The following is a 15587-nucleotide window of genomic DNA, read 5'->3' as shown; positions in this document are numbered from 1 at the left end:
GCTTTAATACTTTATTAAAATAAATCACGTTTCGAACGCAACACAAGCGCGACGTCTGCTGCGAGCAGCGCGATGTCTGCTGCCTTGTGAAGAGAAGCTGTTACCAGCAAGAGTTTATAAACGTTTCGAGAACAAAGGCAGCCGAAGTAGCGTTAATGGGGTATTATAGTGTAAAGGGAATAAATAGCGTGGCATGTTAAAGGAAATGAGCTTAGATTAGCGTGTTGGATTATAGTGCAAAGTTAATAAGCTTCCGTAGCGCATGAGAACTCAGATTTTTCATGTAGGATTAGAATATGTATTTTAATGAGCACGTTAATGTCAGTCTATGTGTAACAAAGAATAGCATTTTAAAGTGTTGAGTCTATGGCCAGTCTTGAGTCTAGAAGCAGTGTTGAGGATACGGGTAGTATTGAGTCTATGGGCGCTGCTGTGTCTATGGGCAGTGTTGGGTCTATAGGCATTCTTGAGTCTATGAGCAGTGTTGAGTCTATGGGTAGTGTTGAGTTTATTGGCAGTGTTGAGTCCATGGGTAATGTTGAGTCTATGGGCAGTGTTGAGTCTTTGGGCAGTCTTGAGTCTACAGGCAGTGTTTAGCCTATGGGCAGTGTTGAGTCTAAAGGGAGTGTTGAGTCTACGGTGCAGGGTTGAGTCTATGGTGGAGTGTTGAGTCTTTGGGTAGTGTTGAGTCTATGGGCAGTCTTGAGTCTATTGTGCAGTTTTGAGTCTATGGTGCAGTGTTAAGTCTGCGGGGAGTGTTGAGTCTATAGGCAGTTTTGAGTCTATATGCAGTGTTGAGTATATGGACAGTTTTGAGTCTTTGGGCAGTCTTGATTCTCAGGGCAGTGTTGAGTCTACGAACAGTGTTCAGTCGATGGGCAGTGTTGAAACTTGATCTGAAGCTTTCGTGACTGCAGGAATTACTCTTTGTTTTTTTCGGTAAAGTCACGTAGAAATAAAATACAATTAAATAATAGAATACGTTTCGATTTCAACACAATCAATCGTCATCAGGTAGAAAAGAACCCTAGTAAACTTAGAAATACAATGCAATACAACACAGAGAGTCGGCTAACACAACCGTCAACACCCTACCTGGTTGATTACGTTCTTCCAAAGATTGCTAAATTTGAGATAGAGACAAAACATAGACATATAGTCAGACACACAAGCAGAGAGAGACAACGCATAGACACAGAGAGAGAGAGACACACAACATAGACACAGAGAAACAACGCCTCTGTGTGGTGCCGGCCCGGGAGGGCCATGGCGTGCGATGTACTTCAGTCACGGACAGCACCGTGTGTGTTGCTGAGTGAGGTCGGCACTAGCATAGCACGACGTGCGATGTCATCGCGTACACCCCATAGGTGGGTGTTGAGTCTATCGTGCGGTGTTGAGTCTGTGGGCAGTGTTGAGTCTATGGTGCAGTGTTGAGTCAATGGGCAGTGTTGAGTATGTAGGGTGTGTTGCGTATATGGTGCAGTGTTGAGTCTATGGTGTAGTGTTGGGTCTATAGGCAGTTTTGAATTTATGTTGTAGTGTTAAGTCTGTGGGGATTATTGAGTCTGAGTCGTGGCGGTTATTGGCTGATCCTGGCCACTAATTGAGCTCATGAGCGTCGTTACACGATGAAGGTGGGAGGCGTGGTGGTAGCGGAGATCCCGAGGGTTTAAGCGTTTTTCTTGTTGTTGTTGTTATGGGTTCGTTGGTTTACACCCTTTTCCCTGCTAGTTTTGTACATTTGTGGATAGTTTAATCTTTGTACAGGTGGGTTGGGGTATCTATTGCTGCTCTTGTTATTGTTGAGGCACACTGTGTTTTTTTCTTCTTGCTCTCTCTCTCTTGCCTTTCACTAATTTGTTTGTTCGGAGGGGGAGTTGACAGCCGGGACAGCTGAATGCTACGAAAGGGGGGGGGGGGGTGATGTAGTAACATCGGGGATATCACTGTGTGGTGCCGGCCCGGGAGAGCCATGGCGTTCGTTGTCCTTACGTCGCGGACAGCATCGTGTGTGTTGCTGAGTGAGGCCGCCGGCTCTAGCATAGCAGGGCATGCGATGCACCGTCATCGCGTTACACCCCGTAGGCGGGTGTAGTACCAGCCCTAGCGGGGCTTGGTGAGCGCTGGGATAGCGCGGGCACCACGTATAGCATGCAGTGCGGGCTTCCACAAGGGGGAGCGGGAGAGTGTCAGCCCAGTGACAGGGTTGCCCCGGGCCATGGCACTCTGGTTGACCACGTAGACACGTGATCCGGAGTGTCCACAGAGAGGCCCCCAGGTGGGGGCGGGGGGGCTAGGGGGTGATCACGTGTCCGGGGAGAGCTCTGGAGAGGGATCGAGAGGGAGCTAGAACGCTCGCGAAGGTGGGCGGGGCCGAGGACGGAGCTGGCCTCGACCCGGAAGGATATAAGGTGGGTCCTTGAGAGGGACCGGGGTCGCTTCGTTCTACAAGCTGGAAGCTCTACGTCCTACGTGTGAAGAGGCACCAACACGTGGCCGGGAACCCGAGTGAGGGTCCGATCCATCATAGCCGTAACTTCTATGTGTAGTGTAGTTAGCCGGGTGGTCACCATCCTTGGCTGTATCTGGTAAAGTGGCAGTTACCCCTTTGTATATACGTGTTGCGAATAAATGTGTTGCCTCTGAATAACGTCTGCGACTCAGTTGGACTCACTACACACACAATGGACAGGAAGGAGAATATCAAAGGGCTCGTATAATGTGCATGCATAATGTGCGTTGACTCATTAACCCCCCCCCCCCATTTTGCACAAGAGCGCAGAAGTGTGGTCACCACATCTACGCCTTTATATAAGGAACGAAACAGGTGGATTTCTTCACAAATCTGGCTGTTGCCTGATGAAGCTAGTTGTAATTATTGGCGAAACATTGTACTCAGATTATAAATGTTGTGGCCTGGCTCTCCAACACACCGGTGTGCTGTACTCGTGACAAATTGGCATGTTTTGTTACCGTGACTCGTTGACTGTGTCGGGTGGTGGCGGGTTTTAATCAAACATTTATACATTCACTCGATTTAACCCAAAAAAAACCCCTCCTATGGATGATATTGGTCGCGAAAGCCTACGTGTTAAACTCCATGCACAGTTTCACACTTCTAATTTAGCAATCTCTGGAGATCGCAATCAACCAGGCTATGTGTTAACTGTGTTAGCATTACATTACCAAAAATGTGCTGAGTTTGTTTTCTTAAACTGCCTATTTCTCTCTCTAAAAATTTACCAGGCTCTTATAGGTCCATTCGCTCTTTCTCTCCCCCGGCCGCTTCGGGGTGGATTTCCACACAACTCTCTCTAAAATTTACCAGACTTGCTGGGTATGCTAATTTCTCTGCTCCAGCAGACCCACCTCTCTCTCTGCACCCCCCCGTCTCTCTCTATTTAAGGCCACGACACAGAGGCATTGGGTCTCTGTGTGTCTATGTTGTGCCTCTCTCTGTGTGTCTCTGTGTTGTCTCTCTCTGCTTGTGTGTCTCTAGGGAGTGTTGAATCTATGGTGCAGTGTTTAGTCTATGGTGTAGTGTTGGGTCTATGGGCAGTGTTGAGTCTATGGGCAGTGCTGAGTCTATGGGCAGTGTTGGGTCTATGGACAGCGTTTAGTCTATGGGCAGTGTTCATTCTGTGGGGAGTGTTGAGTCTACGGTGCAGTGTGGAGTCTGTGGGCAGTGTTTATTCTACGGGTAGCGTTGAGTCTACATTCATATATGTTCAGAGGTGGGCGCGATGGTGGCGAGATGTGAACTACCTTGCCTGGTATATAGGAGTTTGCGGGTTAGATCCCAACACTAACGCTTGTATATTTTGAGTTTGCATGTTCTCCCTGTGGTCGTGTGAATTTTTCTCCGGGTCCTCCTGGGATTCCATCCATATTTAGAAACACGCGTTTAGAGAATTTGGCTACTATACATTTACACGTGATCACAAGCCACTTCGTTGGGCTATCATTTGGGGCCAAGTCATTTCTGAAAAAGAGCTACATTGCTCAGTGAGGCCCTTACCTGGTAAAATATAAAATAGCAGAAGTATATGTAGCCGGTGTAAACTCACCTCTGTTAACCGTTTTGGAGAGCTAGGTGCGTTTTTATTTCTTATCATTTAAATGGTGATCAGGGATTGGACCCCCGAGCCCCCACGTGCAATGTAGAGTACGGGACGCGCCCCCAACTGAGATTTGAGTGGACTCTGTTCCGGTGAGCTGCATGTTACATTAGCTCCGATAATATAAAATAAATACTCTTTGGGTCTTTCGGTAAAGTCACATAGATAAAAAAAATACTTTAAAAAACCACGACGTTTCGATCGCAACACAACCAATCGTCTTCACCTGAAGACGATTGCTTTTGTCTTCACCTGAAGACGATTGCTTGCTTGTGTTGCGATCGAAACGTCATGATTTTATATTATTTTTCTATCTACGTGACTTTACCGAAAGAGTAAAAGAGTATGCATTCCTGCAGTCACAAAAGCTTTAAGTCGATATTTAACCGCTTCTAAGGGGAGGGTTTCCACACAACTATTATATCTTTTAACAGACTTCGAGACAAGAAGGCTTATCTGATCGGGTCGCTCACTTTTCTGAAGAGATGCCGCGACACTAAGGTAATACCGATCGCCTTTACACTCACTTCTGCTGCTGTCACTTCTCCTAATGCTAAACGGATCTTGTTCAGGGCCGACCTAGCCCTGATTTCAGAGAGAATAAGATTGCTCCGATTTGAACTTTAAAATTTAGACAAGACTCTCTTACAATCACACTTTGTATTGACAGAAAAAAATGTCTACATCTGATTGGGACCACGACAGCCTCTTCAGCCGCCTCGATGTTAGCTAAATGCAAAGAGAACCTGATTTCCAAGTTCAGCCTCCTGTCTAAGAAGAAGCCAGAGCCACACATTAAAAAGTTAGACGTCGATAAGATTGTTATCAATGAGAGTAACAGCCCAATTTCCGACAGCCTAAAATTGGTAATAGCTAAAGGGATGAATTTCGCAGTCACCCCTAAACACATCCCAGTTGATGATATCATTTCCCAGGCCGATGTAGCCCTTAAAGGTTTGGGACACATTCCTGCAGACGTGGCGAGATCGGAAATCACTGCAATCCTAAAAAACGCTAAGAAACCCATTAGCAATATCAGTAAGGATGACCGCTTTGAGCTTGCTCAACTGAAAAAGAGAGATGACATAGTCGTCCTCTCAGCCGACAAGGGCAATGCCACTGTTATCATGGATAAAACCACATACAGTAATAAAATTCAGGACCTACTTAATGATGGCAGCTATACCAAAATCAATAGAGATCCTACCAACTGCCTGGCTACGAAAACCAACAACATCATCACTGATTCAACATCTTAATCGAACCAACTAGGCGGCTCTCTCTAAAACCCTCTGCTGTTAGATCACCCAGATTTTATGGCCTACCAAAAATCCATAAAAAGGTACACCACTCCGTCCTATCGCCTCCACCATTGACTCATCCACCTACAAACTGGCCCGATTTCTGTCTGAGACCTTGCTTCCATTCATTTGCAAGACCACCTCTGCTGTACTTATTCAGCTCACTTGGTATCTCTAATTAAAGATATCTCACTATCTCCAGGTGATTTGCTTGTCAGTTTCGATGTAGTTTCTTTGTATCCCAAAGTTCCTGTTCCTGACACCATTGCAATAATTGAAGATTTGGTCCAACAAGGACTGAATGCTGATGCCCTGCTGAATGCTGATGCCCTGGTGAGACACTGCCTCACCAACACTTACTTTACCTGGAATGGAACATTCTACAAACAAGTTGAAGGTACCCCAATGGGTTCTCCCTTGATACATATGCCATGCAGACATCCACCCTACGTCCTTCCTTTTGGAAGTGGTACGTAGATGACACGTTCGTCATCTGGCCACATGGCCTGCCAGCTCTGAACCAATTCTTCAAGCACGTAAATTCCATACACCCAGCCATTAAATTCACTATGGAGGTGGAAAAGGATGGCAAGTTACCATTCTAATCGAAAAGAGATCAGATGGTTCATTGGGACACTGTCTACAGGAAAGCCACCCAATACAGATGCCTATCTAAAACCTGACTCCCACCACCATCCAGCCCAGAAAAATTCCCTCATCAAAAATCTACACCATAGGGTTCATTGCATTTCCAACCATCACCACCTAGCCAGTGAACTGGAGCACGTACACCAAGCCCTCAAGATAAATGGATATTCAGATCGCACAATCCGTAAAGCTGTCACCCCAACCATTGGGAGAAAACCACCTGAGGACCCAATCAAAACCATCACCCTGCCATACAAAGCAGGGGTCACCAAAAATATTTCCAAAATGATGAGCAAACACAAGATCCAGGTCCGATTCAACACAGTACATAAAATTCGTGATCTGATCCCATCTGTGAAGGATGTGATCCCTGACATGCAATACCCTGGCGTCTACAAACTAAGCTGTGTTTGTGGCAGTAGTTACATTGGGGAAACTAAGTGACATGTCTCAGACCGTGTTTGCGAACACAAGGCGGATCTGAAACATGGGAGGACCAACACCTCTGTCGTGGCTGATCATTGTTCTAATGCTGTGGGCACACATGAACTTGATTTCTCCAAGACGAAGATACTATGCAAACCCACTGGCTATCAACAAATACATGTTTGTGAAGCAATCCAGATATATAAATACAGACACAATTTAAACCGAGAAGATCAGTACAAACTGAGCAATCATTGGAAGGACGTTATTAATCAGGTAACGTCATAACTGGCTGTGATGCTTCCATCCTACCTTTCTATGTTAGCAGTTATTTCCGACTCTCTAAGTTACATGACCTTATTAAATGTCTTTACATTAACAGGCTAAATGTCTCACTAACATAGCTGCTGCTCCCTTTTCCTCGATGTGGTGGTGGCGCTCATTGTTTAATAGGCTGAATGTCTCTCATTAACACAGCCACTGCTGCGGGAACTGTCTCACATTGACCTGCTAATCTCTAATCTCGAGCAAAATAATGGCTTCTTCAGCACCATAACCGTGGGGTTACATTAACAGTGACATGCTAATCTCTCGCAATACAATGGCCGAGGTATACCGAGCTCTGCGGTCTTACATTTACTTGCCAATTCAAATCTCTAGCACCGCCCACTTACCTTTGGGTTGTACCCATCTCAAACCTTTATAACCTATGGCTGCAGTAGCTCTCTCGCTATATTTCTTCCTGCGTCAGCAGTCCACCGGCTGTATTTTTTTACCTGAAGACGATTGCTTGTGTTGCGATCAAAATGTCGTGATTTTTTTTTATTATTTCTATTATTTCTCTATCTACGTAACTTTACCAAAAGACCCAAAGAGTAATATATGCATTGTCGTTGAAACGGATTAGTCCACACCAGAGACAGCTTTCTTTTTAGTCTAGTCTCAAACCGGTGTTAGACCAGAGGACGCCATATTTTGGTACCGGCAAAGGAGGTCCCATGATGTAGATGCTCACCCCAAGCTCTCATTACTCTGATAGTGCATTGTCTTTGTGCTGTACACCTTTTGGCGTCCTCTGGTCTAACACCGTTTTGAGACTAGGCACAAAAGAAAGCTGTCTCTGGTTTGGACCAATCAGTTTCAAAGACAATGCAAAAATTTTCAGTGTTTTTTGTTTGCATTCTGACCACAAGTATTGTGGTTAATGCAGACATGATTCCTTGTAAAAGGTTTCAGTTTGGTGTTTTAACATCTCAACACCTGTTTTGTTGCCAGAAAAAGGGGGGAAACCTACTCTCATATTTAGGAACTGGCAAAAGAGGTCCCATGAGGTATGTAGAGGTCACATTATATAAGAAAGAATAATTGCTTCATATGTTTATCGCAAGTAAAAAAGACTTCCATAACTTACATATTAATAATATTTGATATTAAACATTACTTTATAATTACTTATTATCTAAGTACGCATTGTTTCATTGATGCAGTATTGCCAGGGAGTGGAGGAGGCACTGCAGATGATTTGGGCAAACTTTTACGTTAGATATGCAAATGTTTGTTAAGCAATACGGATGAGATGACACCGACACACGGTGTGCTCAGAGCCTCTTTATTTTGTGACAGCACCAACTCTAGGCCCGGCTTCTTCTTGTGCCCTGAAGCGCTTCCCTTCTCCCGGACGTCACCACCCCTTTTGCTCTCCCCTTTTACCCCTTCGAGCCCTTTCTCTCGAACCTTGTCACTGTTTCTCCCCAGCCAATCCCCTTCCTGCTCTCTTGACGTTTCTCAACCGTCGCCTCTAGGTTTAACTTCTGCTTCCCACCTTTTTTCCGTTTGAACCTCTCCTCTAATCCCTTCAAAACCTTGCCTCCCTACCAATCATCCTGGAGGTCTCCCTACGGAAATAGTAGGCCTTGGCCTACTTCCTGGAAGTCCGTTTGGCTGCACATTTTCTTGGGGCGAGCGCTTCCTAATTCCAGTCATTACGCGTATGTTAAATGTTCTTAGATGTGATAAGCGTACTGTTAAAATAAATGACATTTGGGCTAACTCCTTACTGAGGAATTTAGCTGCGGTGTTGTAGACGTGGGAGGGCGATGTGTGTCTGGTTGCTAAGGGAGATGCGCGACTGCCCTTGCGAAGGACGCTTTGCAATAAAGTTTTGCCGTTTCACAAACCACTGCCCCCTCTGGTGCTAAGCTGTTGTGGAGTCGCTCCAACCTCTCCAGAGGACATAACACAATGTAGAGTACACCTACTCATCTCCGAACTTTATTATTTATTGTCGTTGTCTACGTAGCCAATCTGTTTCTCCTCGTTAGGATTTGCGACCGCGGGAGGAGAGGGGCAGAGTGGACTGGCTACATATACAGTGAGGGAAAAAAGTATTTGATCCCCTGCTGATTTTGTACGTTTGCCCACTGACAAAGAAATGATCAGTCTATAATTTTAATGGGAGGTTTATTTGAACAGTGAGAGACAGAATAACAACAACAAAAACCATAAAAACGCATGTCAAAAATGTTATAAATTGATTTGCATTTTAATGAGGGAAATAAGTATTTGACCCCTCTGCAAAACATGACTTAGTACTTGGTGGCAAAACCCTTGTTGGCAATCACAGAGGTCAGACGTTTCTTGGAGTTGGCCACCAGGTTTGCACACATCTCAGGAGGGATTTTGTCCCACTCCTCTTTGCAGACCTTCTCCAAGTCATTAAGGCTTCGAGGCTGACGTTTGGCAATTCGAACCTTCAGCTCCCTCCACAGATTTTCTATGGTATTAAGGTCTGGAGACTGGCTAGGCCACTCCAGGACCTTAATCTGCTTCTTCATGAGCCACTCCTTTGTTGCCTTGGCCGTGTGTTTTGGGTCATTGTCATGCTGGAATACCCATCCACGACCCATTTTCAATGCCCTGAGGGAAGTAGGTTCTCACCCAAGATTTGACGGTACATGGCTCCGTCCATCGTCCCTTTGATGCAGTGAAGTTGTCCTGTCCCCTTAGCAGAAAACACCCCCAAAGCATGTTTCCACCTCCATGTTTGACTGTGGGGATGGTGTTCTTGGGGTCATAGGCAGCATTCCTCCTCCTCCAAACACGGCGAATTGAGTTGATGCCAAAGAACTCCATTTTGGTCTCATCTGACCACAACACTTTCACCCAGTTGTCCTCTGAATCATTCAGATGTTCTTTGGCAAAATTCAGACGGGCATGTATATGTGCTTTCTTGAGTAGGGGGACCTTGCGGGCGCTGCAGAATTTCAGTCCTTCACGGCGTAGTGTGTTACCAATTGTTTTCTTGGTGACTATGGTCCCAGCTGCCTTGAGATCACTGACAAGATCCTCCCGTGTAGTTCTGGGCTGAATCCTCACCGTTCTCATGATCATTGCAACTCCACGAGGTGAAATCTTGCATGGAGCCCCAGGCCAAGGGAGATTGACAGTTATTTTGTGTTTCTTCCATTTGCGAATAATCGCACCAACTGTTGTCACCTTCTCACCAAGCTGCTTGGCAATGGTCTTGTAGCCCATTCCAGCCTTGTGTAGGTCTACAATCTTGTCCCTGACATCCTTGGAGAGCTCTTTGGTCTTGGCCATGGTGGAGAGTTTGGAATCTGATTGATTGATTGCTTCTGTGGACAGGTGTCTTTTATATAGGTAACAAGCTGAGATTAGGAGCACTCCCTTTTAGAGTGTGCTCCTAATCTCAGCTCGTTACCTGTATAAAAGACACATGGGAGCCAGAAATCTTTCTGATTGAGAAGGGGTCAAATACTTATTTCCCTACATTAAAATGCAAATCAATTTATGAAATTTTTAACATGCGTTGTTCTGGATTTTGTTGTTGTTATTCGGTCTCTCACTGTCCAAATAAAACCAACCATTAAAATTATAGACTCATCATTTCTTTGTCAGTGGGCAAACGTACAAAATCAGCAGGGGATCAAATACTTTTTTCCTTCACTGTACCACCGTCATCATCATCACGACCACCACCACACACATGATGCGTGCTTTGTAACTCTCCAACTTTCGCAGGCACGGACAAATTAACCAACCAACCAGGCAGCAGTAGACATGGACTACACCACCATCGACACCACCAACGCCATCACTACCACCACCATCACCAAACGTGCGTTGTGACTGTGTGTGTGGTTTGTAACTTGCCAACGTTCGCAGGGATGGACAAACACCAAACCAACCACGCAGCAGTAGCAGCAGACATGGACTACACCAACTCCACCGCCACCCCCGTCGATGCGGAGCCGGGTCCCACGTGTGTGGTCCTCCAGGGGGCATTCAACTGCACGGGTCCCGGTCCGCTGCTACCGCCGCTGCCGTCGCCCCTCGCCGCCCTTGCTCTCGCCGCGGCCCTCCTCCTGTCGGCCGCCGCCGTGCTGGGCAACGCGCTCGTGGTGCTGGCGGTCGCCTACTTCGCGCGCCTGCGGAGCCCCACCAACGCCCTGGCGCTGTCCCTCGCCGTCGCCGACCTCCTCGTGGGCGCCGTCGTGGTGCCGTTCAGCGCCACGCGGGCGGTGCGCGGCTGCTGGCTCCACGGAGCCACCTTCTGCCAACTCCACACGTGCCTCGACGTCATGCTCTCCACCGCCTCCATCGTCCACCTCAGCTGCATCGCCTTCGACCGTTACGTGGCCATCTGCGACCCGCTCAGGTAGGCTGGGTGGGGTGGGGTGTGGTATAGAGGTGCGTGCATGAGGAGAGGGATGAAAGAGAGACGAGTCTATGGCTCTGTCTTGCTCTCCACCGCCTCCATTGTCCACCTCAGCTGCATCACCTTCGACTGCTACGTGGCCATCTGCGACCCACTCAGGTGGGGTGGGTGGGGAAAAAGAGAGGGATTAAGGAGAGATGGCCCTCTGTGTGGCGAGTCTATGGCTCTCTGTATGATGTGTCTATGGGTATCTTTGCGAGTCTGCAGGACTCTGTGAGTCTATGCCTCTCGCTCTGTGAGCCTGAAGGTCTCTGTGTGAGTCTATGGCTCTCTGTGTGACTCTGTATGAGTCTATGGCTCTTCATGTCAGCATGTCGTTGTGGACATGCTCGGCCAAGCCCCCCCCCCCCCTCTCTCTCTCCCGCAGGTACACTGCCCGCGTGACTCCCGGCGCCGTCGCGGCCATGCTCGTGGCCTGCTGGCTGGGGCCGCTGCTCTACGTGGCGCCCATCATGCTGGGCCTGCAGAGCGTCGGCGCCGAGGCGTCGCTCGCCCTCGCCTGCCCCGACGACTGCCCCTTCGTCATGAGCGCCACCTTCTCGCTGGCGGCCACCTCTTGCAGCTTCGTAGCGCCCATGATCATCATGCTGGCCGCCTATGCTCGCATCTACCGCGTGGCACGCAGGCACGCGCGGAGCATTGCGTCGCGCCCGCCGGCACCCCCTGGTGGCGGCGACGGGGCCAAGGGGATGGCAGCGGCCTCATCGTCCTCGTCGGCGCCGCGGAGGTGGCGGCAGGAGTACAATGCCACCAAGACGCTGGGCGTCATCCTGGGGGCCTTCTTCGCCCTCTGGCTGCCCTTCTTCTCGGCGGCAGTGGCCGATGGCCTGCCTGGCGGGCCCCGCGTGGACGGCACGACGTGGCATTGCGTGACTTGGCTGGGCTACGTGAACTCGGCGGTGAACCCCGTGCTCTATGCGTCGCTCAACCGCGCGTTCCGGCGCGCCTTCGGCATCCTCTTCAGCCCCCGTGAGTTGGCCAAGGGCAGGAGGGATGCCGAGTTCACGGACTGAGGGGAACAGGCGCTCGTGGGGGGTTTAAGACCGTCAATCGTAGGCCACAGGATCGAGCACATGGAGACTCATAGACTCAGCATACAGATACCCATACACTCACCAGAGACACATAGATTCATCACACAAAGGCATAGACTCATCACAGAGGCATAGACTCATCAGAGACCCATAGACTCATCAGAGACCCATAGACTCATCACATCGAGGCACAGACTCACCACACAAGAGACCCGTAGACTTACCACACAGAGACTCACCACAGACATTATTCCTTGTAAAAGGTGTTTTTTGTTGCCAGAAAAAAGGGGATAAAACCTATTCTCATATTTTGGTACTGGCAAAGGAGGTCCCATGATGTAGATGCTCACCGAGCTCTCATTACGCTGATAGTGCATTGTCTGTGTTGTACGCCTTTTGGCGTCCTCTGGTCTAACACCGTTTGAGACTAGGCTCAAAAGAAAGCTGTCTCTGGTGTGGACCAATCAGTTTCAAAGAAAATGCATTTATTATCAGTGTGTTTTTTGTCTGCATTCTGACCACAAGTGTTGTGGTTAATGCAGACATGATTATTTGTAAAAGGTGTTTTTGTTGCCATAAAAAAAGGGGAAAAACTATTCTCACCACAATGGGTTCATGGAGACCCATTGAGATACATAGATAACCCATAGAAAAACAGATACCCATATACTGTAGACCCATAGACCCATAGATATAGAGACCCATAGATATAGAGACTCATAGGTATACATAGAGACCCATAGCGATAGATTTTCATATAGACCACAGACACACGGAGATAGAGATCCATAGATACCCACAGAGACCAATATAGCTACATAAACTCATATAGATAGACCCATAGATACCCATCACTAACTCAGGGAATCATATAGACCTAGAGACACACAGAGATACAAACCATAGATACCCATAGAGACTCAAATATACCCAGAGATATAGATACCAATATACACTCAAAGACTCATATAGAGACAGAGACTCCTATAGAGACAGACTCATATAGATACAAAGAACCAATAGATACCTATAGAGAATCATATAGACCCAGAGACGCATAGAGATAGAGGTCCATATACATTATAGAGACTTATATCGATACAGAAACCCATAAATATCCATACTCATATAGACCCAGAGACACATAGAGATACAGAGGCCCATATATATGTCCACACTCATATAGATACAGAGACTCATACAGATACAGACCCATAGAGATTCAAAGACTCATTTAGATAAAGCCCATAGATTTCCCGTAGACTCATATAGATAGACTCCTATAGATGAAGAGAATCATAGAAACCCATAGAGACTCATATACAGACTCATATACATAGATACCCATATACTCATATAGATACAGACTCGGAAACATAGACCTATAGATACCCAGAGACTCATATAGACCCAAAGACACACCCAGAAACAGAGACCCAGAGATTCTCATGTAAATAGAGACCCATAGATACAGAGACTCATATAGATACATTAGGTTGTTGGGGGGTGACGCAGGTGCCGAGTATTCATCATGGATAGATAAAGTTGTGTGCTTACCAACGTAATGGACCATCTGTTCCTGCGACCTGTTGATTGTGATAGCGTATGCGGGGATAATGGGAAATTTTCGTTGTCGCAAAACAAATGGCAAAGTCGTGTCGGTGGGGGCCAAGTCGATTCTGGGAATCAACACCGAATCGCCTCGTTCTCTCACTCTCTCTCAAGCGTTCATCATATTCATCATAGACAGATAAAGTTGTTTATACATAAATATCATTTTACATCTGGAAGACTTAATTGAAAACGACATTTCGCGTGAATTTTCTCTCATCGTCAAGTAGATGTCCTTGCTGGGGGTTCGGTTCGATGCGGACTTTCACCTGTTTGGGATTGCGGGCTCGGGATAAGGCAACGTAGAGCTGCTGGCCGTGCGAGAAGACCGCCGTCTGCAGATCGATGCCAACGTGATCGAACGTCTGTCCCTGCGCCTCCGTCGTTCATGCACGGGGCGCGGAAATTTGCAGCGCCCCCTGCATGAAAACGACGGGAAGTGCAGTGTTCATCATATTCATCACAGATAAAGTTGGGCGTTTATATTAATAGAGACTGGCTCGTTAAAACCCCTGTAGTCTGCATTTCTTCGATAGAGGAAGAAGAGCGGCAGAGCTCCACCAACTGCCTCCCGTTGTGGCAGCAGCAGTAGCAGCAGGGCACTCCACATCCACCTCCATTTCGCTGCTGCTTCTACTGCTGTACGTGGAACTTCTTTCACACCGCACGTCGCCAACCGGGCTAATCGGATGTGCGGGAGGGGAGTGAGTTAGTTCGTGAGTAGGTGGGTGAGTCAGTGGGTGGGTATGTATGTTGAACTCCTTTTGCACCCAAAGTAGCCAACCGGGTTAATCAGAGGTGCAGGAAGGGAGTGGAGTGGGTAGGCGAGTAGGTGGGTGGGTGAGTTAGTGAGTGTGTAAGGGTATGTATGTTGAACTTCTCTCACACTGTAAGTAGTCACCTGGGCTAATCGGAGGTGCGGGCGGGGGAGGGAGTGGTGAGTGGGTGGGTGAGTGGGTGGGTGTATGGGTGAGTGGTGGGTGCAGTATGGGTATGTATGTTGAACTACCTTTGCACCCTACGTAGCCAGCCGGGCTATACGGAGGTGCGGGAGGGGATCGAGTGGTGGTGGTGGTGAGTGAGTCGGTTGAATTTGTTGGCAAAACGTCCGTTTTGGCATAAAGCAACTTGCCGAAGTGGAGATTCGAGTTCTACACCAATATCGAGTGTGCACGTAAATATTGTCCAAGCTACAGAGTGGAAGAGTTCTGTTTGTCAGCAAGTCAACCAGACATTGTACATGAGGTGCGAAGAGACCGGGAGCGTGGTCAGAATTGTGACATTCAGGCTACCAGCACGCCGCTGACATGCCTGTGAGATCTTCACTCAAAACTGCTCTAGAGGAGTTGTACACCCCTAGCTACCACTGCTATTCAGTGGCTTGAAATCAAATGTTTCGCTCCGGATGACCACTGCAAAGTATGATCTTGTGTTTTGATTATAGTGTGCTGATCTTCAAAGGTGCATTGAAATTTTTTGATACTCCTACTGATACTCCTGCTGTTATGGAGTGACTCATGCAGCCAGCTATGGCTGCAAAGTTTGGTCGTACATGTTATGTGTATCGTTTATTGCTAAATTTCAATGACAGTTCCTATGATCACTGTTACATTGCTTTTATAGCTTTATTTTGGTGATTTTGAAAACGTTTTGGTTTAGCCATGTTTGTTTGTTGGAGTACAAAGTTAGCCTGATAACTTTAATCTAA

General features: G+C 47.4%; 1 protein-coding gene across 1 annotated transcript; it reads left to right on the top strand.

Moving 5' to 3' along the window:
• Positions 1 to 10576: 10576 nt before the first annotated feature.
• LOC116957575 (trace amine-associated receptor 365-like) lies at positions 10577 to 12284 on the top strand. Its single transcript, XM_076056753.1, has 4 exons — positions 10577 to 10634; positions 10682 to 11174; positions 11289 to 11333; positions 11602 to 12284. The coding sequence occupies exons 1-4, from the start codon at positions 10577 to 10579 to the stop codon at positions 12245 to 12247; spliced, it is 1242 nt and encodes a 413-aa protein (XP_075912868.1). The 3' UTR covers positions 12248 to 12284.
• The last annotated feature ends 3303 nt before the right edge of the window (positions 12285 to 15587 follow it).

This window comes from Petromyzon marinus, chromosome 77 (assembly GCF_048934315.1).
Source record: "Petromyzon marinus isolate PM22_M1 ecotype Great Lakes invasive population chromosome 77, UKy_Petmar_22M1.pri1.0, whole genome shotgun sequence".
Taxonomy (NCBI): domain Eukaryota; kingdom Metazoa; phylum Chordata; class Hyperoartia; order Petromyzontiformes; family Petromyzontidae; genus Petromyzon; species Petromyzon marinus.
This window is presented reverse-complemented; position numbering and strand designations above follow the sequence as displayed.

Bases quoted from the DNA above. Each gene is read 5' to 3' on its own strand.
- LOC116957575 (XM_076056753.1), top strand. From the start codon at position 10,577: ATGGACTACACCACCATCGACACCACCAACGCCATCACTACCACCACC. The intron at 10,635-10,681 runs GTGCGTTGTGAC...CAACGTTCGCAG, and splicing joins TACCACCACCATCACCAAAC to GGATGGACAAACACCAAACC. The intron at 11,334-11,601 runs GTGGGGTGGGTG...TCTCTCCCGCAG, and splicing joins GCCATCTGCGACCCACTCAG to GTACACTGCCCGCGTGACTC.